Here is a 22,273-nt window from a genome sequence, read left to right on the forward strand (position 1 = left end):
TCCAATCCACTGGCATATCCTGGGGCTCCACCTTCAAAATACAGCTGACCCTTGAACAACACAGGTTGTGCAGGTCTGCTTACACACAGGTTTTTTCCATAAACGCGGTACAGGACTATAAATGTATTTTCCTTATGACTTTTCTTTCTTCTTTTTTTTTTTTTCTTTTAGAGAGAGAGAGAGAGAACAGGAGCAGTCAGAGAGATGCAGGCCCCCCGCTGAGCAGGAGCCCGATGCGGGGCTCGATCCCAGGACCCTGAGATCATGACCTGAGCCGAAGGCAAAGGCTTAACCGAGCCACCCAGGCGCCCCTCCTTGTGACTTTTCTTAGCAATGCCGTCTTTCCTGTAGCTCACGTGATTGTAAGAATACAGTGCATGATACATAGGACATACAACATATGTGCTAATCTCCTGTTTATGTGACCAGCAAGGCTTCTGGGCAACACCAGGCTATTAGTAGTTAAACTCTTGGGGAGTCAAAAGTCATACCAGCGTTTTCAAGCAGCCCCACATGTTCAAGGTCAACAGTACCTCCAGATCCAACCTCTTCCACTGCCCCTACTGCTCCCACCTGGGTTCAAGTCTCCAACCTCACCTGGACTTTCTCAGCCAACTCCTGGTTCTCCCTGCTGCCACCCTTGTCCCCATCAGCCTGTTCTCCACGAAGCACACAGTGGGGCCCTAGGAAACCCAGTCAGACCTGGCCACTCCTCAGGCTTCCAACTCATTCAGGGTAAACATCAAAGTCCTGACAGTGGCCAGTGGTGCCCTACAGGACCAGGCCCCTGCTACTGCCCTGACTTCATCTTCTGCTCTCCTTCTGTCTACCTTCCCACACCACCCCAGCTGCGCTGACCGCCGCTTTTCCTTTCACAGCCAGGCACCTTCCTGCTTCAGGACCTTTGCACGGGCTGTTTCCTCTGTGTAGAGCATTGTTGCCCTGGATATCTGCTTCCAAATCTCTTTCAAATCCCATATGCCCCCCAGTAATCTCATAGGTGTGGCATCGCGATTCTTCCCATTTTACAGATGAGGAAATCACCGCAAAGGTATTTGCCCAAGGTTTTCTAGTTGGGTTGCTGGGAAACCCAATATAAAAGAATTGTCATGTACTAGGAGATGCTCCACTGGCTGACTGAGAATTATCAGTAGTCACAGTCCCTACCTTGTGGGAAGTACTCACTTTTGCCGGCACCGTGTTCCAGCTTACCCAACTTTCTTAAGAGCCCAGCAAAACCCTACTTTTGGGATGAGAAGCTGAGGCTTGGCCAGGTTCTGTAACCTTGACTCAGGTGACCAGTGCAGTTGGGGGCCTGGTCTCGAGTCCAAGCCCTTAACTTCCACACAGTCCTGCAGGCTGGCAGACTCTGCTCCACGGTATTTTAGGACATCTGTATTCCCCGAGCACATAGCAGCTGACAACAGGGCCCCAGCAGGGGGCGGAAACGAGGTCATGGGTGACATCTGGCTACACAAGCGGGACGGTTATGTGTTCATTCATTCCATGAGCCGGCCTCTGTACCAGGTTGTGGGCTGGGGTGGGGAGGGACCCGGGGTGAGTCAGACCTGGCCAAAACGGCCCAAAGGGGCTCAAAGCCTGGTAGGGGAAGCAGGACAGTGGACTCATGATTTTCGTGTCACTAGTGCTACAGCTGAGGTGCAGATAAAGAATCGCAGTCACTGTAATCCAAGAAGGCTTCTTGGAGGAGGGGATATTGGGACCTTGAAACATGAGCAGGGAAAACTCTCTGGTTAAATGGAAAAGGGTCAGCCCAACACTCACAGGCACTAAAATATAGTGGGAGCCTTCTAGGTTCCAGGAGCTGTTTGCAGTGTCTTATCCATATTAGCTTGCTGAACCTCATAAGCCCAATCACGACTGGTACTGCTATTATGCCCATTTAACAGATGAGGAGACCGAGACCCAGAGAGGTTAAGTAACTTGCATAAAATCACAGAGCAGCAGAGGGTTTGGAACTGAGAGGGCAGAAGGTCAATAGTGAGAGGACAGGGGTCAGCTCTGGGCCTGCCTGTCCTCTCTGAGAACAGTCTGGGTTTGGAGCCACTCCCAGATGCTGTCTGTTAAACATGTAACAACTCAGAACGGCTAGACAACTAGTAACAACTCAGAGTGGCTCCCGGAACCCATGGAATTTTGACCTTAAGATGTCACATTCCCACCTGCCTTATCTGAAGAAGCACTTCCACACTGGGCCAGAACCAATAGTAACAAATACATATTACACGACAAACCCGGACACAATCACTTCACACGCAGGCACACGTACCTAAAATAAAAGTTTCACCACACAGTACTGACGCTAACCACAGACACCGTGTTCTGACGGTCTCCAGTATAGCCTGCTCTGTTACAAAAAATGCTTTGTTTGACCCAGTGATCCCACTTCTGGGAATTTGGCCTACAAATACACCCACATTTATATGGAATGTATACAAACAAGGTTATTTACTGTAAGAGAAAAGACTCGAAACAACTCGAAGGGCCAAGAAAAGGAGACCAACTAAATAATCTCTGGACTGGCCTCACAGGGGACTATTAGGCAGCCACATAAAGGAATGAGGTACTGACTGGAAATTTCTAAAATATGTCATTAAGTGGTAAAAGCAAGACGCGAAGTAACGTGTGAGAGGTGGTGAGAGTAACAGGTCTGTTTTTGCTTGTTTGGCTTTCATCAGGAAACACTGGGAGAATGTATACAAGAAATGAATAAAAGTGGTTTCGCACCCACTTGGAAGCTTCCAGAACATTTCCGGTAGTTAGCCCTTGGCAGGGAGATCAGGGCCGTCAGAGGCAGAACTGGGAATGGAACTCTCAGTATTCACCTCTTCACATCAATTTGATGTTGAACCATGTGAACAAAATGTCAAAAGATTTAAGAGGAAGGACGCAGTGGTTATATAACTCCCCCCACACAAATTGCTTTCCGGGGTGCCTGCCAGGCCCCCGGGCTCCTCACTTACCCAGAGCTGCCACAATGAGGAAGAAGGAGGCCGCCACGAGGAAGGCCACGTCAGGCTTGGTGTAGGACAGCAGCTTTTGCAGCGTGGCCCCCGATGCCTGCTCACGAGGGGGTCGGGGCTCCCCGGGGAAGCCGTCAGCCTCGGCCTCAGCCCCCGGCTCCAGGGCCTTGGCGTCCGGCCGCACCGTGGACAGCAGCCACCAGAGCATGAAGGAAGCGGCGAGCGAGATATAAGTCCACACGAAGAGGGCCCAGAACCACGGGTCCCGGACCGGCTTGCGGACCTCGGAGAAGAGCAGCAGCTTCACCATGGTGTAGATGCCCACGAAGAGGCACACGAGGGCGATGACCGTCCAGGAGGCCCGAAGCCGCCGGGGCCCCAGGGCGCTGTTCTTGGCCACACCGATGGTGGCTCCCAGCAGCAGGCAGCTGCGGTAGAGGCAGGCCGCCCAGAGGTCCAGCACCGAGTCAAAGATGTTGAAATGGCGGATGTCCTCCAGCAGGCTGCGGTCCAGGTGGCTGAGGATGTAGATGGCCGTGGTCATGCCGACGTCCATGCTCATGAAGGCCAAGGTCACCACCACCGCCTTCCACAGCTGCATCCTGCTGGCTGGCGGTGGGTGCGTGCCGAGGAACAGGCTCTAGCTCATGGGGGCAAGGCCATGGTCCGTGGGGCGAGGCCAGACCTACCGGGGGCAACAGGGCAAGGGGTTCAGGTTTGCACCTTGGTGGTTGTGCGCCTCGGTGTCCCCCATCTGTGGGAGGGCAGTGACGGGAGCACCGAAGTCATAGGACTGGTGGGAACATCCCATTCATTCAAGGAGTGCTTCCTGAGAACCAGTGGGTATTGGGTGGGCCAGACTCTGTTCTGCGTGTTAGGATTTAACAATGAACAAACACAAAGATCCCTGATTTTGTGGAGATGACACACCCACGTCAGAGACAGACCAACACAATAACTAAATGATACAGTGTGGTAAGAGCTAAGATCTGGGGGGGGGGAATGGGGTGCAGGGGATGGGGGGGCGATGGGGAGGGGAGAACAGTCGTAAATAGGGGGTCCAGGGAAGACCTTACTGTGAAGGTCACACTCGAGCAGGACTAAAAAGAGGTTGGGGAGCCCGACACGCGGATATCTGGGGGAAGGATCTGCGGGTGGAACAGACAGTGCCAAGGCCCTGAGGCAGGAGGGTGCCGACGTGCTTGAGGGATCCCACAGGGTCAGGGAGGTGAGGGTGACGGCACCTGGATGCAACTGAGATAAGCAAAGAGTGCTGTTTTTACTAGTAGTAACTAGTAGGGGTACTAGTACTATTATACATTACTAGTACATTACTAGTAATACTATACATTACTACTACCGCACTACTACTAACTTCTCTGAACCCATTTCCTCATTTTTAAAACAGCATGAGGTTCGGTGCATGAACATCTGCTCTGGGCACAGTGCCTGGCACATACTCATTGCTGCTGATTGTTACGACTGTATACAGTGCATGCATAGTAAATGTTTGTTTCCTGTTCTCCCCAACTCCAGCCTTAGACCAAGAAGTCGGGGGACAGGGTGGTTGGCCACAGGCCCTAGAGCAACCCAGGGACTTTCACATCTGTCTGGAAGTTTCCAGAATATTTTCCTTCAGCCCAGGTTGCCCTTTACCCCCTCACCTAGACCCTATTGGCTTTCTGGAGTTTGATGTCTGCTTTGGCCAAAGCAACCCCCCCAACACTGGGCCCTTTGGGGCTGAGCCAGTGCCTAGGAGACCCCAGGAGCTGCAGGAACATGGCAGGATGCAGGCCTGATGGCAGTGTTTGGAAGTGAGACCTGTCCAGGGCAGGATGGGGACTGGGCTAGGGGTGTGCCTCTGAGTGCTACCTCTTGACTTGGGTCCATCCGTTTTCTTCCTGGGGTATTTGTCATCTGATCTGCAAAATGGGCAAAGTTCTGGAGTCCCCACGTAGAAAGGAAAGGCATGGAACGCCAGCAGGGGTCACTCTGAGTAGTGACTGGGATGGGGGTCAGCTAGAGAGACCCCTTTCCCTACAGCTCTGGTGCTCAAAGGCTAGTGGCTCACATTCTGGAGTGACAGAAACCCCACAAACCCCATGAGGCAGTTGCTTCCACATTCCCATATGTAGTTGGGGGAAACTGAGGCACAGAGAGGCAAAAGCATCTGCCCCATATCACTCTGCCAACAGAGGCCCACGGCAGGACTTGCGCTAGTATGTAAAGCATCCCAGCACCTAACTCTCAAACTCTGTACAGCAGAGCGGGTGCCTAGTAAGTATAAGCAAACAGTTATGTAACACAGCCCTTCCTCTGGTCCTGGTCTTTTATAGAATTTTTATTTTTATTTATTTACTTTTTAAAGATTTTATTTATTTATTTGTCAGAGAGAGAGCATAAGCAGGCAGAGTGGCAGGCAGAGGCAGAGACAGAAGCAGGCTCCCTGCTAGACAAGGAGCCTGATGGGGGACTCGGTCCCAGGACCCTGGGATCATGACCTGAGCCGAAGGCAGCAGCTTAACCGACTGAGCCACCCAGGTGTCCCTTATAGAATTAAAAAAATTTTTTTTTCTAAATAGCATTTAACTTTATCTTATATTTTAAGTAGGCTCCATGCCCAACATGGGGCTTGAACTCATGACCCTGAGATCAAGACTCACATGCTCTACTGAGTAAGCCAGCCAGAAGCCCCAGGCCCAGCCTTTTATACAGGCCATGCACTATATGTGTTTGCTTATTTAACCCTTGAAACAACTTGTGAGGTTTGTACTATCCTCAACCCCATTTAGCAGATGGAGAAATTGAAGCCCAGAGAAGTTATGAACTTGTACAAGATCAAACAGCTGGTGAGCAGCAGAGCGGGATTTGAACCCGGAGCTATCTGGCTCCAGAATCTGGGCTCTAAACTATGAAGCTAAAACACCTGTCAATTCAAGTGCTGATAGGGAGTGTTTGTCTAAGGATTTGAATGCATGAATGTGATTTGAATACACGAATCTTCACAAGAACCCTGTGAGATAGAATCTATTATTATCTCCATTTTACAGTCAAGAAGACTGAGGCACAGAGAGGTTAATTGAGCTGTCCTAGATCACACAGCTAGGAAGTGGCAGAGCTGGGATGTGAATCAGGCGGTGGAGTTCAGAAGTCTGTGCTCTCAGCTCCAAAGCCCTAATGCTTCAAACAGCCTCTCCAGGGGTAGGCAAGACCCCTAATGATGCTGGGAGAGGTGGAGTCTGAGATGTAGAAAGGACCCAGGGGCGAAACAGCCCCTGAGCCTGGGCCCCGTCTAGAGCCTAGCATTTCCAGGTAGACTCAAGTCAGTGCTAGAGAAGGATCCCCTGTCAGCAGCTGGGGCTCCAAGGAAAGCCAGAGCTGAATGGGGCCAGGGGCAAGGGAGGGAGCAGGGCAAGGGCTGGTGGGAACAGACACCCCCTGCCCAGTTCCCTGCTCCACCCCGAGCCCCAGCTGGGCTGCCAGCAAAGGCTTCTGTCTGCTGCAATGCAGAGGCCTTGGGAAGCCAGTGAGTGGGTGAGCGTGAGTCGGAGCCCAGGGAGGGATGATCCTGGCCCAGTGCCGCACCAGGCCTCTGGGCCAAGCCACCGCCTGCTACCCAGGCCCTGCCAGCCACCTTGGCTGTTGCTCACCTCTTGGTGGGCACAAGGAGTCCTTTGGCCCTGGAAGGGAGCTGGGGTTCAGAAGCAGAACAGGAGGCAGATCTGCCCGAGACCAGCTGAGGGACTTGGCCCACTCTTCCTGCTCCCACTCCCAGTCCCTGGGGGAGTTCCTTCCCAACACCCCTCCACTTGGGGTGACGTCAACCCCACTTGACAGCCACCAACACCCCAGCTGTCTACCTTCACCAGAATAAGCAAAGTTTCACACTCCAGCATCACAGACTATCTGAATCACATCGTATGGATGGGGAAACTGAGGCACAGGGAAGCAGGGGGTGAAGGCTGTCTAGAGTCACCCGGCAGGCTGAGCACAGAGCAGCTATAGCACCAAGGCCTCATACTCCCAAGTGCTGAGTCCTTGTAGTCCAGGCTCTGATGGAGCAGAATCCAACTCGGGTCGGGTTACAGACCTCAGTGGGGACAGGCTACTCTGTTATTTTTAAAGTTACTGAGCAGGAGGATGAAAGGGACAAGACCACCAGGCGAGACTGTGAGGAGGGGAGGATGAGGACCATCGGGCTGCTTGGAGGCCCAGTCCCGCTCTCCAGCTTCCGTTATCTGGAGGGTGCAGCTGAGCTCAGCCAGGTGGAGCTGGAGGGCAGTGTGAGCACATGGGTGACGAGGTGGCCCGAGGGACAAGGACAAGGTGGTGGCCAGAGGCCAGAGCAGGCACTGCCCAGGATGTGACAAAGCCTGGGGAAGACAGGGGCAACTCGGCTTGCCCCCAGATGCTAAGGAATGGCACAGGGTTAGCAAATGACCCCTCCCCACAGGGGGTCCTGCCAAAGGCTTTGTCTCAGTAGAAATGGTGGTCAGGGCACCTACCACTGTCAGCTGCACAGAAGGAAAGTGCAACACATAGGAAATAATAAATGACAACTAATATTACAACCGTAACAGCCACTGTTTTACGGTGTGCTACTCACTGCCTAACAATGGGCTAAGTGCCCAGCATCTCCCATTCGAGTTCATCCTTGCCACTACTGTGGGAGGTCCTCGTATGATCACCCCCACTTTAGAGATGGGGAAACAGAGTCCTGGAGAAGATAGGTGGCATGCAGAGAACAGGCAAAGGCAGGACTGAAACCCAACGCTGGACTTTCTGGACGGCACGTGCCCAGGCTACTCACGGACCTAGGTGGTCCAAGCAGCTTGGTCCATTCCTAACTTTTCACCCCATCACACAGCAGCGGAAAGGCCCATTCACTGCTCAGCACACTGGCTAACGGAGGGTTGTGTCCCAGGGAGGCGGGTGTTCTGGATGCAGTGCCAGATGGAGCTGGGTCCACTTTGTGCCATCCTGACTCCAGCCTTACTCAGGCCACCGCATCTGATGCTGGGACTTGCCCTCTCTCAGAGACTTGGGAAAGTTGTTTCGGGTAACTCATGGCTGGGGAGCTAGGGTGGCCCTTCTACAATCCTCCCCTGATCACCTGCCACCTGCCCTCTGAAGCAGGGATGGAGGCCAGCCTGTCTCCAGGGGGTGAGGCAGAGGGCAGGACAGTGAATCCTGTCAGACCAGCTTAAAGCTGTTTTCAATGACATCAGGTGGGGGAAGGGGGCATCCTATTTTAACACAGATCCAGAAATAAGGGAGGAGCCCCTGGGAACCCACAGGCCTACTGCCAGGGTGGATGCGTGTGGAACGTCAGCCCACTGACCAGCGAGGGAAACTGAGGGCTAAGGCAGGCCCAGGTCGGGCCCCCCAGGCTTCTGCCACAGCCAGGGTGCTCAGGACCCGTGGGCAGGCGCCCGCTGTAGAACGTGGGGAGCCACGGGAAGTCGCACCATTCCGATCCCGGGGGGAGAAAAGCCATGGCAGGATCCTCCCTCAAAGCCACCCCCACCATTTTCCAAGACGCAGCGGCGCGTGAGGAGTTAAAAAAAAAAGCAAGCAACATTCGTCCTGCGGGCGTGGAAAGGATGCTGCTGCAGGGATGGGGGGCTGGGACCTGCAGCTGAGGACGCCTGGGGACAGGAGCGGGGGCGAGAAGGCTCCCGGAAGGCTGCCACCTCCAACGCTGCTGCCTACTCCACCTCGGAGGCAGGGGGCCCCAGACGCCCCCAGCCTGTGTCCGGCTTGGCACCTCGGCCTGAGAACGACGTGTTCGGTGGGCCCGGGCGCCGCGCTCTTACCTGTTACCTTACCTGGCACCAGGTGAGCCGTAGGGAAAGGGCGCAGGGGGCTCGGGTCTTCAGGGGCGCAGGTTCCGCGCGGCTCATTGGAGACTGCGCCCGGCACTGCACTCGCTCCGCTCCTCCCGCCGCTCCTCCCGTCGCTCCTCCCCTCCTCCCACCCGGGCTGCGCCGCGGCAAGGTCGGAGCCGAGCGGGGCGGGCGCCCGGGCCAGCTGACGGGTGGGGCGGGGCGCCCGGACGGGGCGGGGCATCTGGGGCGGGGCCAGAGCTAGCCCTCCCCCCCCCCCACCTGAGACGGGCCCCGCCCCCGCCCGCCTAGCCCGGCCCTCCTGCTCTGTGCTCCAGGTCTGGAGGCCCCAGGCCCAACCTGGTGGGGGCGCTAGCTCTTTACTGGGTCTTTTCCTCTGGAGGGACAACCTGCCAGCCCCCGTGGGAGTTATGATCTTTGCTTTTTTCCTTCCTTCATTTCCCCCCTTCCTTCTTCCTTCTTTCCTCTTTGTCGTTCTCTCTTTCTTCCAACAAATATTTGTGCAGCACCTACTATGTGCCATCTGTCATTCTAATCTGTTGAGAGGCAACAGTGAAGAAACAGAATCCGGGCCCTGCTGGAGCCGGCACTCTAGTGAGGGATGCATAAGTCAATTACATCTGGTTGGAAGGGAAGATATTTTAGAGAGAAATGTAGGGCAGGATTGTAGGGATTGAGAGAGGGGAAGCAGCAATACCCACTGAGTGATTGCTAGGGGCAGCGAGCTAGGAATACAGCTGAGTGTGAAAAAAGGAAGACCCCCGGGGGCGCCTGGGTGTCTGCCTTCTGCTCAGGTCGTGGTCCCAGGGTCCTGGGATCAAGCCCTGTGTCGGGCTCCCTGCTCAGGGGGGAAGCCTGCTTGTGTTCCCTCCCTCCCTGTGTCTCTCTCTCTGTCAAATAAGTAAATAAAATCTTTAAAAAAAGAAAAAAGGAAAAACCCCATCCTTTGCAGAGTAGGGGAGACAGGAAACCAACAGGTAAGTACGCTAGACCATTTCATTTAGTGGTGAGTGCCATAAAGGAATAAAACTGGGTGCGGCCATGGGAAGTAACACAGGGCCACTCAAGCTGGGAAGGGGTCTCTGGGAAAGGTGCAAGGTGAGCAGGCTTCTGGGCAAACAGTGCGGCCTGAACCAAGAACCTGGGAAAGTAGGTCAAGGCCCAGAGGGGGTGGCAGGTGGGGCAACATATCCCCTCACCCCACCATCCTTCAGTCAAAGGCTTAAAGCACCCCGAATTTAAAACAGCCTCTGCCACTCACACGGGACAGCCTCCTTCAAGGAGAATTTGGCAAAGTTCAGATTTTAAAAAGCATTTTTTTTTTTTTGGCCCAGTAGGATTTTCTTCTATAGATAAGACTGGTCGAGGGGAGCAAAGATCCTAGTTTGCAGATAGTTACTGTAGTAGCAAAACTCTGAAAATACCCTTAATACCCTTCCATAGGGAACTGGCCAAATCATTACAGAGCGGGGCTCAACAGAAAAGTGCGGCAGGGAAAAAAAGCAACGTATGTTTGTATGTGTCTGCATACAGAAGCTATGTATAGGTATGGAATGACCTCCTAAATGGATTGGGTAAAACCAAGAGACAGAATAAAGTTGGAGCAGGCTAACATTCATGCAAACACAAAAAGCAAATATATGATTGTATGTGAACAAAGTATCCTGGATGGGCTATCCAGAAGTCAGAGTGCCTCAGAGCTGGGTCCAGATCCAGGCTCCGTCATTTTTGCTGAGTGAAAACAGCCGACACAGTATTGAAGGAGGAAAACAATGTTGGAGGACTGACACAGCCCGACTTCCAGACTTACTATGAAGCTACAGTAATCAAGTCAGTGTGGTTTTGATGAAAGAACAGACACACAGATCAATGGAACAGTATGGAGAGTCCAGAAATAGACCCATGTAAATACAGTCAGCTGATCTCTGACACAGGAGCAAAGGCAGTACAAAGGAACAAACACAATCTTTTCAACAAATGGTATTGGAAAAGCTGGACATCCATATGTTAAAAAAAAAAATCTAGACTCAGACCTCACACCTTCCACAAAAATTAACACAAAATGGACCACAGACCTAAATATAAAATGCAAAACTATAAAACTCTAAGAGGATAGGGGAAAAAATCTGGATTTTTCTTGGCTATGAAGACGATTTTTTTTTTTTAAGATTTTATTTATTAATTTGACAGAGAGACAGATCACAAGTAGGCGGGCGGGGGGGGTGGGAAGCAGGCTCCCTGCCAAGCAGAGAGCCCAACATAGGGCTCCATCCAGGACCCTGACTGAGATCATGACCTGAGCCAAAGGCAGAGGCTTTAACCCACTGAGCCACTCAGGCGCCCTATATGAAGACGATTTGGGGGGCAACATCAAAGGCACGATCCATGAAAGAACTGATAAGCTGAACTTCATGACAATTAAAAACTGCTCTGCAGGGACTCCTGGGTGGCTCAGTGGATTAAGCCCCTGCCTTCGGCTAGGGTCGTGATCTCAGGGTCCTGGGATTGAGTCCCACATCGGGCTCTCTGCTCAGCAGGGAGCCTGCTCCCTGCCCCACTCTGCCTGCCTCTCTGCCTACTTGTGATCTCTCTCTGTCAAATAAATAAATAAAATCTTAAAAAAAAAAAAAACCTGCTCTGCAAATATATGGTCAAGAGAATGAGACGACAAACCACAGACTGGGTGAAAATATCCACAAAATCTGTATCTGATAAAGTCTGTTATCTAAAATATACAAAACTCAACAATAAAAAAAAAAACAGCCAAATTTTAAAAAGAGGCAAAGACCTGAACAGACACCTCACCAAACGAGATATACAGGTGATGAATAAACATATGAAGTGATGCTCCATGTCATGTTATTAGGAAATTGCAAATGAAAACAACCTGATACCATTACCGACCTCATAGAATTGCTGAGATCCGAAACACCGACAGCACCAAATGCTGGGGAAGATGGTGGAGCAACAGGAACTCTCATGCACTGCTGGTAGGAATGCAAACAGTACAGTTACTTTTGAAGGATTTGGTGGTTTCTTATAAAACTAAACATACTTTTACTGTATGAGTCAGCAATCACATCCCTAGGTTATTTACCCAAATGAGCTGAAAACTGATGTCCACATAAAAGCCTGCAAGCGGATGTTTATCGAAGCTTTATTCATAATTGCTGGAACTTGGAAGCAGGCAAGAAGCCCTTTAGTAGGTGGATGGATCCACTGTAGTTGATCTCTGTCAAATAAATAAATAAAATATTTAAAAAAAAAGAAAAAGAAAAACCCCATCCTTTGCAGAGTAGGGGAGACAGGAAACCAGCAGGTAAATACATAAAATCATTTCATTTAGTGGTAAGTGCCACTTACTTATATGTGGTCCATCCAGACAATATACTATTATTCAGTGATCAAGCCACTGAAAGACATGGACGAAACATAAATGTCAATTACTAAGTGAAAAAAGCCAATCTGAAAAGGCTATGGGATGATTCTGATTATATGACATCTGGAAAAGACAAACCATGAAGGTGGTAAAAGGGTCCGTGGTTGCCGGGGTTAGGGATGGGGGAGGGATGAACAGAGGGCGCAGAGGATTTTGAGGGCAGTGAAACTATTCTGTATTCTGTATGAGACCGTGATGGTAGGGATGTGTCATTCTACGTTGTAAAAAACCACAGAATATACGACTCCAAGAGTGAAGCCTAGTGTACACTGGGTAATAATGTGTGGATGTGAAGGAATGGGTTGTAACAGATGTACCACTCTGGGAAGGGATGTTGACAGTGGGGGTGGGGGTGAGGCATATGATCAATCTTTGTACTTTCCACTCAGTTTTGCTGTGAACCTTAAACTGCTCTAAGCAGTAAAGTCTAGGGGCACCTGGGTGGCTCAGTTAGGTGTCTGTCTTCGGCTCAGGTCATGATCCCAGGGTCCTGGGATTGAGCCCCACATTAGGCTCCTTGTTCAGTGGGGAAGCCTGCTTCTGCCGCTCCCTCTGCCTGCTGCTCCCCCTGCTTGTGCCCTCTCTCTCCCTATCAAATGAATAAAAAACTTAAAAAAAAAAGATTCTTTATATTAATTTGACAGACAGAGATCACAAGAAGGCAGAGAGGCAGGTGTGGGGGGAGGGTGGCGGCGGGAAGCAGGTTCCCTGCTGAGCAGAGATCCTGATGCGGGGCTCGATCCTGGGACCCTGGGATCATGACCTGAGCTGAAGGCAGAGGCTTGAACCCACTGAGCCACCCAGGAACCCCAATAAAATTTTTAAAAAAGATTTTATTTATTTATGACAGAGGGAGTGAGAGAGGGAACACAAGCAGGGGGAGTTGGAGAGGGAGAAGCAGGCTCCTTGCTGAGCAGGGAGCTGATATGGGACTTGATCCCAGGACACTGGGACCATGACCCGAGGTGAAGGCAGACACCCAATGACTGAGCCACCCAGGTGCCCCCAAATAAATAAAATCTTTAAACAAAGTTAAGTCTGGGGGCGCCTGGCTGGCTCAGTGGGTTAAGCCTCTGCCTTCAGCTCAGGTCAAGATCTCAAGGTCCTGGGATCGAGCCCCGCATGGGGCTCTGTGTTCAGCGGGGAGCCTGTTTCTCCCTCTCTCTCTCTGTCTGCCTCTTTGCCTATGCCTACTTGTGATCTCTCTCTCTGTGTCAAATAAATAAATAAAATCTTAAAAAAAAAGTTAAGTCTGTTTTTAAAATGGTTAAAATGGTTTTGTGTTATGTGTATTTTATTGCGGTAAATAAATTACAGTGTTCCTAGCAGCTCATTCATGACTTCTCCAAACTGGAAACAATACAAGTGGCCTTCCTCAGCAGAATGGCTCAGGGGATGGAGTGGTCATCCGGTGGAACACTAGGCAGCCACGAAAAAGCACAGTGCTGCCACTACACAGGACAACAGCCATGAATCTCAGCAACAGAATGCTGAGTGAAAGAAGCAGTATGCAAAATAATACATAGTATCTGATTTTATCTGTATCAAATTCAACAACAGGCAAGACTAATCTTGGCTCTTAAGAGTCCCGGTAGTGATTAGCCTTGGGAGGTGGGTAGTGGCTGAGCAGGGACACAGTGGGGGCTGGAATGTTCTGTTTGGGGGATCTGGATGCTAGTTACATGGGTGTGTCGTTTGTAAAGATTCACCAGCTGTACTCCTGAGATGTGCCCTTTTTTAATAGTGTGCTCTATATAAAATCGTCTGTATATAGATACATATATAGAAATATTTACACATGCAACACGCATATATTCCCGTACATATACATGCATACCCCTCCCCCAACAATACACTTTGGAATCAGATAGAAGGGTGTGTGCTATAATTCTGGTCCTGCCACTCACTAGGTTTATGACCCTAGACAGGCCCCTATACTTCACAGAGCCTCATCTGTAAAATAGGTTTAATAATACCTCACACAGGGGCACCGCCTGGCTGGCTCAGTTCGTACAACATGCAACTCCCGGATCTCAAGGCTGTGAGTTCGAGTCCCACGTTGAGTATTGAGATTACTTAAAAAAAAAATCTCAAAAAATCTGTAATACCCTCCCCCCACACACAACAAAAACACATCAGTGCTGGTTGAGAACACACGGACCCAGTACTTACTATTAATATTCTTGCTGTTGTTCCGTTTGGTGACTGAACCCAGACTGGGGCAGGGTAGGGGTGGAGACACTGATTCCAAGGAGAAGGGGGCCACTGGGAGAGCCGGTCTAAACAGATAAGCAGAACCTGCTTATCTTGCAAACTACTGCAAAGGGAGAAACTGTATGCACCGGCGGGGGGTGGGGGGCGGTGGGATGGGGGGAGGCATGTGCCAGGCCTGCCCTGGGCCTCTGAGGGAGGAAAGCAGTTATGGGGGTAATGCACACAGAACTGGGGAAATGGATCCTTCCTGAAGAGCAGGGCCCTTCACTATCGTTGGGCAATCAAGATACCCATGAAAGTTTAAACACCTTCTCAGACCACACAGCTCTGGGCTGGGGAGCTGGGTCCTTGAGAAGGAAGCGGCCCCTGAGGGTCATTCTCCCCCTTGGGGGAAGCCTGGTACCTTTAGGAGGCTTGGGCTGGGCCCCAGGATCCCCATGGCTCAGACTCCTGTTCTATTCCAGACTCTACTACTTGTGAGGCATCTGACTCTGGGTGGGCTATTCAACCTCTCTGACCTTCATTTTCCACCTCTGCAAAATGGGGATAATTCCTACCTCATACGGTTTGTTGTGAGGATTAGGCAGCTTCCCTTCATGTGTAGAGTAAAATCCAAAATGTTAACAGTGGTCTCCTAAGCCCAATGGTTTGGCCGGAATACCACCCTGGCCTCATTCCCTAGGACTTGTCCTCTCGTATGCCTTGCTGTTCTTAAAGCACGCCTAGCTTGCACTTTTAACTCCCCTGCCTAGAACCCTCTCCTGCCAGATCTTGCTGCAGCGGTTGGAGTGTGGCTGAAATGTCACTCTTTGGGAGGCTTTCTCCGGCCATCGGTCTAAAGTGGCCACCTCCAGGCACTCACCACCTCATCACCTAGCTTGTCTTCCCGGCACTTACGACTGCATGAAAATAACTTGATCATATACTTGTTTCTCCTTGTACTTTGCTTACTCCTGTCTCCCCACCTTGACTGAGCACTAGAAGTGCAGGGAGCTTATCTGTCACTCAAAACGCACTTCCACATGCTCACCTCCCACACTTAGGATGCCCCTGGCCAGCCAGGGTGAAAACCAATCAGGCTGTTGGTGAAGGTTTTGCCCTGAGAGCAGAAATCTGCCTTCTCCCAGCCCCTCAAGGTGCTGGCGGGAGATCTGGACCCTCAGACATGTTCGTAGATGTCTCCATGAACTGGAGAGGACGGCCTGGCCTGGTCGCACAGGATGTGAGGGTCTCCCATCTCCCTTTGGGGCCCTGGGACCTTAGCCTGGGGGCCCAATTTGCCACAGAGCTGGGAGGAACCAGGGGCTGTGCTGGATCTGTGAGTGTGGGTGATAGGTGTGTGACGGTGTGCATGAGTGTGTCGCATGTGTGAATGAGTGTGCGGCTATATATGTGAAGTGCTGTGTATGACTAGGTGTGAGTGTGTCAATGGCATGAGCACACGTGTGATAATGTGTGAATGCGTGTGAGCACATTAAGGGTGTGTCTGAGTGTGTTAAGTGTCTCACTGCGGATATGAGTGTAAACCTGTGCATACATCCGGGGGAAAAGGAAAGCATCAAGAAAATAAACCCCAACAAGCACAGAGAGGAAATCCGAAATCCCTCATAATCCAACCATTCTGAGAAACCCTATTGTGAACGCTGGGGCATCGCTACCCCTCTCTGAGCCTCTGTTTGCCCATCTGTAACAGGGGTGACGTAACAGTACCTCGCTCAAAGCTTTGCTGTGCGGATGCAAGGAGAGACGGTGGGAGATCGGCCAACAGGAGTTACCATTCGTGGTCACCTGTGCACCCGGGCTAAGAGCTGGAGTCTTCCTCCCCACCCCCATCCTCGCACCAAGCTGAACAGAGACGGAACTCTAGGGTCGAGAAGGGGGCTTCATCCCCTATTCCGAGCCTCAGTTTCCCCATCTTAGCAACAGGGCTGAGGTCCAAGCTTCCTCCCGGGGCTTTGCAGACCCGGGCCTGCAGGGTGCACGACCGACCAAGGTGGGGATCCCCGGGGCAAGAGACTTAGGAGCTACGATGGGTCTCCCCGAGATAGGGGTGCACGCTCCACAAGCAACACCCTCCTCTCACACTGCGGCTGTGCAGAACTCCGACCGCGCGGTGCGGGGTGTGGCCGCCTACAGACCACACCCTGCTCCCCGCCCACACCCCAATCCTCCGGCCCCGCCACCGGAAGTCACGCCGGACGGAGCGTCTTCGCGGGGACGCGGCCCGGGGCCTCGGCGGCGAATCCCGACACCGCGGCGAAGGCTCGGGGAGCGCCGGACAGGGGCCCGGGCAGACTGCTAAACCCAGGCTCAGACGCACAGAACGGGCTAGTGGCTCGTTGGAGCGCTCGGACCCCAGGCATGGTCTAACTCCCCTCCTGCCGTTGGCTGCCTCCTCCAAAGCTCCCAGCAGAAGAGGGAAGCGGCATTTAACAAAGGCCTTGAGGGGTTCCAAGTCCCAACTTGCCCCCGGCCCGTGGAGGTGTGACTCGGTTTGCCTATCTGTAGAGTGGGGAGGCCAGTCCCCTCTGTGGATGGGGAAGCTGTGAGGCGGCACGAGAAGACCACGCGCTCGCAGCCGAGTCCGTCCGCCGCACCCCGGCCTGGGAGCATCTCTGTCCGCCGCACCCCGTTTTCTGCGGCGGCGTCTTCGTTCTTTTCTGCACTTGGGAACTTGGAGCGCACCCTTGCCGCCGCCGCCCCGCCCCGCCCCGCCGGGGGCGCGCCGGAAGTGCTCCTGCGGAAGCCGGCGGGGCGGCGCGCGCCTCTTCGCCATGGCGACGGCTGGGGCCCCGCGGCGCTTCTGCCGCTGCGCCTGCTTCTGCTCCGAGAACCTGTACGTGGCGCGCTACGGGCTCCACGTGCGCTTCCGGGGCGAGCAGCAGCTGCGCCGGGACTACGGCCCGGTGAGTGGCTTGCACTGGCTCTGCGGAGAAGCGGGCGGCAGGCGTTGGCTGGGCTCGGGAGCTCCGATCTGGGTGCCTCGGTTTCCCCCTTCAGCGGGGAGAGCAGTATCGCCCGCTGAGGCTGTCGTGAGCAACGAATGACTGAGCGTCCTTGTAAAGTGCTTCGGGCAGGGCCGGCGCGGGGAGGCCCCCGGCGCGGTTCCTAACTGCAGCTGGGAGCCCCGCTGTCCGCTGAGCGAGCTTCTCGACTGTCCTCACTATGACCCCGTCGGGTCGGGGCTCTCCTCTCCACCTCCACGAGGGGAAACTGAGGCCCAGAGACGTTAGGAGACTTGCTCACTGGACTTTCTGCTCTCAGATCCTGCGCAGCCGCGGGTGTGTCAGCCCCAAGGACTTCCAGCAGCTCGTAGGAGAGGTAACTGCCCGCCTCTGCCCCTCCACAGCCAGCCCTGCCCTTCCTCTTCAGACTGGGCCAGCAGTTCGAGGGCCCCCAGGCCTAGGTCCCAGAAGGGCTCCTTAGACCTCGGCTTGCCCTCTCTCTGTGCCCCCTCACTGCAGCGCCTGGGGCCTGGCACCAGAAAAAGAGAAAGTGGGAAATGCCGAGTTGTCTGCCTCACACCCTCTTGAGACACTTGCCCAGGGTTTCACAGCAGGAGGAGCTGAGATCCCACCAGGGCAGCCGGGCTCCGGCCTCCTCTCTCTTCACCCACCCCCACTTTGGTGGGTGCCAGAGCTGCTGGCATCTTCTGTCTCCTTCCTCGCCTGGGGGTAAGGGGAAGCCTCCTGGGCAGGCCCCCTGCAGCCTCTGGAACACCACCTGGCTGGGATTGCGTTCCTCTCCCTCGGCAGCCCAGCTGGTTGAGCACGTCGAGGGGTTCCCATCCCAGTCAGGCTCTGAACTGTGCCGCCCAGAGTGGGATGGGCCCCTTCTAGAAGGAGCTGCCTTCAGCTAACAGCTTGGCACCTGCAGTTTACCCTGAGAGAGTCAGGTGTGTAGACAGACTTGGGTCTCAACCCAGGCCCTGCTCTGGCCTTCCTGAGCCTCAGTTTCCTCCTCTGTATAATGACCTGGGGGTGGGGGGTGATGGGAGGCCCCATCTTGGTAACCGGGCCCTATGGCACTCAGCTTGAGCAGGAGGTGGAGCGCCGGCAGCGGCTGGGGCAGGAGTCGGCCACCAGGAAAGCCCTCATTTCGAAATCCTACCACCCAGTGAGGCCTGATGTCTACAACAACACGCTGCAGGTACCCAGCAGGGCCAGGTCACTGGAAGGAGGTGGAGGCGTCCCGGCCTGGGGCCCGTCTGCCTCACAGCTAGTGTGTTCTGCCCCCAGGATGAGGCTCTGGCCCCCGAGTTTTTGGCCGCAGCCGAGTACAGCAAATCACCAGGTGCAGACTTCGAAGGCCTTCTCCAGCGGCTGGAGACGGTGTCTGGTGAGGTCTTGGCCCCATCACCTAGTAGGAGTAGGACTGGGGGGTGGGACACTGGGGTCCCTCCACCATGTCTGCCTCCAAAATCCAAACCAGCAGGAGCCAGAAGGGCTGGTGGGACTGACCTGCCAGGGACCGGGCGTCAGTATTCACTTAAGCACTTGCGCAGCACACACTCAGTGCCCGTGTCAGGTGTGAGTCAGTTGGCATACTCGGTTTGAGGGGTGGGGACTGAGGAACTTCACAAAGGGACAACCAAGACAGGTGTGCCTGACAGTGAAGCACCCACCCCAAACCCCCCAGCCCAGGGCTAACAGCAGTCTGGGAGGCAGACAGTTCTATCCCTAGATCTGGAGAAGTGGGCGAGAATGAAATTTCTTGAACCTGCATGACCTGGAGTTGTGGGAGACGGGCGGCCAGGTAACTGCTGTGACCTTGAGCAGAGGCACAAAGCCAAACCAACGTCAAAAATACCCCATCTCTCCTTTGGATCTCCTGCTGGGATCTCTGGCTAAACCCAGCAGGAAGTGCCAGCCCTTCCAAGTTCCTTGAATCCCTCTGCCTCAGTGTCATCATCTGTGAAATGGGGAGTGCTAGTAATACCCATCTCCTAAGTGTGAATAAGCGAGGTAATGTGCCGAACGGCCGGATGGGGGCACGGTGCTCAGGAAAGGTTTCCTTATCTTAAGGTTACTGTTATTCCTAGGTCTGGGAGTACCCTGGGGAGACAGGTGCGCAGTGCTGCTCCCTTTATGATGCTTGTACTCTCTTGTGACGCACAGGCTGGAATGTGAATGAAGCCATCCCTCCTAGACTGGAGGGACCCCTCCTCAATGCCATTGAATCCCGACAGTGAAGACTGCGTGGGTTGTCTGGGGCGGGGGGCTGGGCTGTGAGCTGGCTGAAAGTGCGGGCCATACGAACACAGCACCCCAGGGGACTGGTCCATCTGCCCAGAAATATTTGTATTTCTGTTCTCGGCTTGGCCTCTCCATAACAGAGCCCAGCAAGAAGAAGCAGGCCCCCTCACCCCTCCTGTGTGGGGAACAGAGGCTCCAAAAGGCACTTCAGTTGGGGTGCAAATGTTGGTGGCTATGCCGAGAAAGCCCGAGGCGGCTCTGTGATCCCCGCTTGGCTCCATCACTGGCCCGCTGGGGGTCACCGGGCTAATCTCTTCCCATCTCTGGGCCTCATCAGAGTCTAGAGACTAGATGTGTGGGTGTCTGTGGAAGCAGGAGGAGAGGCTCCAGGGACCAATGAGGGGGCCCAGGAAGAGGCCTCCCTGCCGCCCACACAGTAGGTCTGTAGTGGTCACAACAGCCCTGAGAGGTGAGTACCCGCGTCCTTCCCATTGTACAGGTGAGGAAACTGAGGCCGAGGGAGGTGACCAGGCATGCACAGGCTCACACAGCTCCAGAGGACGCAGAGCCACACTGGAGCTCCCAGCCAACCATGTCCCTCCCTTCGCAGGGGAGAAGCGTATCTACCGGGTGCCGGTGTTCACAGCGGCGTTCTGCCAGGCCCTGCTGGAGGAGCTGGAGCACTTCGAGCAGTCAGACATGCCCAAGGGAAGACCCAACACCATGAACAATTATGGGGTGGGTGAGGCCGGGACAGTGGGCGCTGGGGGGCCGTACCTGCGGTGCTGGAGAAGAGCTGTTGGGCCCTGGTAGGGTCTTGGTCTCCCCATCTGGAAAATGAGATCATGGTAGGATTATTATAGAGTTGGTATCTGCAAATAACACTGTCCTTGGTAAGAAACTCCCCCAGGGACCCCAGGTGAGGCCCCATCCCTTTCCCCGCTGACCCGAGGGGACCCCCTCCCAGGTGCTGCTGCACGAGCTAGGCCTGGATGAGCCGCTGGTGACGCCACTGCGGGAGCGTTTCCTGCAGCCGCTGATGGCCCTGCTGTACCCAGACTGTGGCGGGGGCTGGCTCGACAGCCACCGGGCCTTCGTGGTCAAATATGCCCCGGGCCAGGACCGGGAGCTCGGCTGCCACTATGATAACGCCGAGCTCACCCTCAACGTGGCCCTTGGCAAGGCCTTCACAGGGGGCGCCTTGTACTTTGGGGGCCTCTTCCAGGTGAGTGTGTGTGACCCACGGGGCAGGGCCTGGGGCAGCCAGAAGTGCCCAGGCCTGAGCCCCGCTTTCTGCAGGCACCGTCAGCCCTGACCAGACCCCTGGAGGTGGAGCACATGGTGGGCCAGGGCATCCTGCACCGGGGCGGCCAGCTGCACGGGGCCCGGCCACTGGGCACGGGCGAGCGCTGGAACCTTGTCGTCTGGCTCCGGGCCTCCGCTGTGCGCAACCGCCTGTGCCCCATGTGCTGCCGCAAACCCGACCTGGTGGACGACGAGGGCTTCGGCGACGGCTTCACCCGCGAGGAGCCCACCACCGTGGATGTGTGCGCGCTGACTTGAGCGGGGCCGCGGTGGGCTAGCATGGCCAGCGAGCGCTCTGCCTCCTTGGGTTGGGCGGGACAAGAATAAACTCCCTGCCTCCCTCAGGCCCTTCTTGGTTCGAAAGGACACACCAGCTTCTGCGTCATTCTTTCAGCAGACAGGCTGGCTTGGGTCCGGTCTGTCAGAGCCAGCGCCTGAGCTGGGGATTCCTGGGCAGGTGGTTTGTTGAGTACCTTCAGGAGAAGGGCGTGAGGGAAGGACAGGCCAGGAAGGAGCTGGGCCAGGAGGTGGTTTCCAAGGGCATCCAGCCTCGGCCCAATCCCACGGAGTGCTCTGGAGCCTGACTCTAGCAGCCGGCGGCCTGCATCAGTTAGGGGAGGATGGGCTGGGCGGGTGGGGAAGCGGCATCCATCTCCATGGCAGGGTGGCGCCCAGTGGCCAAGGGAACCTCCCAGAGAAGAGCACAGATGTGAATCAGCAGACACCACAGCGGGGGTGGAGCACATCTGGCTCTGAAGGGGATTTGGGAGAATCACCAGCAGCAACTTCTAGTTGGTGCTGAGGGCTTAGCACAGAGGGGTGTCAGGAGCAGGTGCTCGAGCCAGACTGCCTGGGCTCAAATTCTGATTCTGCCGCTTCCAACGGTGTGAGGTGGGACAGCCACGTGACCTCTTTGTGCCTCAGTTTCCTCCCCTGGAAAGAACCTATCGCCCAAAGCTACTGTGAGAGTCCAATGAGTTAACGTTCATAAAGTCCTCTGTAACAGTCCTCCGTGTCTGCTGTCATTACTGATGAGACATTTGCGACTGGGCAGCCCCCAACCTGGGTGAAGAGTGCAGCCGTGCCGGGTTCGGGTTGTACGTTTGCACACCGGGGGTTTCGTTTGTAAATCCAGAGCTCTGGCTTTCCTGGGAAGGTGGGAGGATGTGGAACACCAGGCCCCGTTCCACACGGGCAAAATCAGCAGCAGAGCGTCAGCTGCCCACTCCGGACACAGGCTGCAGGGGTCCCGCCCTGGCTCTGCCACTAGGTGGGAACGCGGCAAGGACC

General features: G+C 54.4%; 2 protein-coding genes across 12 annotated transcripts in view; one reads left to right on the top strand and one right to left on the bottom strand.

Moving 5' to 3' along the window:
- Window positions 1–22,273, bottom strand: part of ABCB9 (ATP binding cassette subfamily B member 9) — a 41,898-nt gene that overhangs the window by 18,886 nt on the left and 739 nt on the right. The window contains exons 2-5 of one of the 6 annotated variants that reach the window (XM_032310669.1): window positions 20,456–20,508; window positions 11,928–12,062; window positions 11,735–11,814; window positions 2,985–3,669 (exon numbers count right to left, since the gene is read on the bottom strand). In XM_032310669.1, coding sequence (XP_032166560.1) covers window positions 2,985–3,585 — 601 coding nt within the window. In that variant the 5' untranslated portion in view covers window positions 3,586–3,669; window positions 11,735–11,814; window positions 11,928–12,062; window positions 20,456–20,508. Of the gene's footprint in view, window positions 1–2,984; window positions 3,670–8,800; window positions 9,030–11,734; window positions 11,818–11,927; window positions 12,063–14,441; window positions 16,052–20,455; window positions 20,509–22,273 lie in introns of those variants that run through there. The other 5 variants (XM_032310668.1, XM_032310670.1, XM_032310667.1 and 2 more) reach the window with 5 other exon arrangements.
- Window positions 16,977–21,351, top strand: OGFOD2 (2-oxoglutarate and iron dependent oxygenase domain containing 2). 6 transcript variants are annotated; one of them, XM_032310673.1, is made up of 7 exons: window positions 17,157–17,389; window positions 17,748–17,804; window positions 18,516–18,632; window positions 18,722–18,821; window positions 20,289–20,416; window positions 20,646–20,903; window positions 20,978–21,351. In XM_032310673.1, the coding sequence occupies exons 1-7, from the start codon at window positions 17,258–17,260 to the stop codon at window positions 21,239–21,241; spliced, it is 1,056 nt and encodes a 351-aa protein (XP_032166564.1). In that variant the 5' UTR covers window positions 17,157–17,257; the 3' UTR covers window positions 21,242–21,351. The 6 variants fall into 6 exon arrangements, with proteins under 6 accessions (XP_032166570.1, XP_032166564.1, XP_032166565.1 ...); XM_032310674.1 differs by lacking the exon at window positions 18,516–18,632; XM_032310677.1 differs by having other exon boundaries at window positions 17,347–17,389; window positions 17,748–18,378; window positions 18,516–18,821.

Source organism: Mustela erminea, chromosome 13 (genome assembly GCF_009829155.1).
Source record: "Mustela erminea isolate mMusErm1 chromosome 13, mMusErm1.Pri, whole genome shotgun sequence".
Taxonomy (NCBI): Eukaryota; Metazoa; Chordata; class Mammalia; order Carnivora; family Mustelidae; genus Mustela; species Mustela erminea.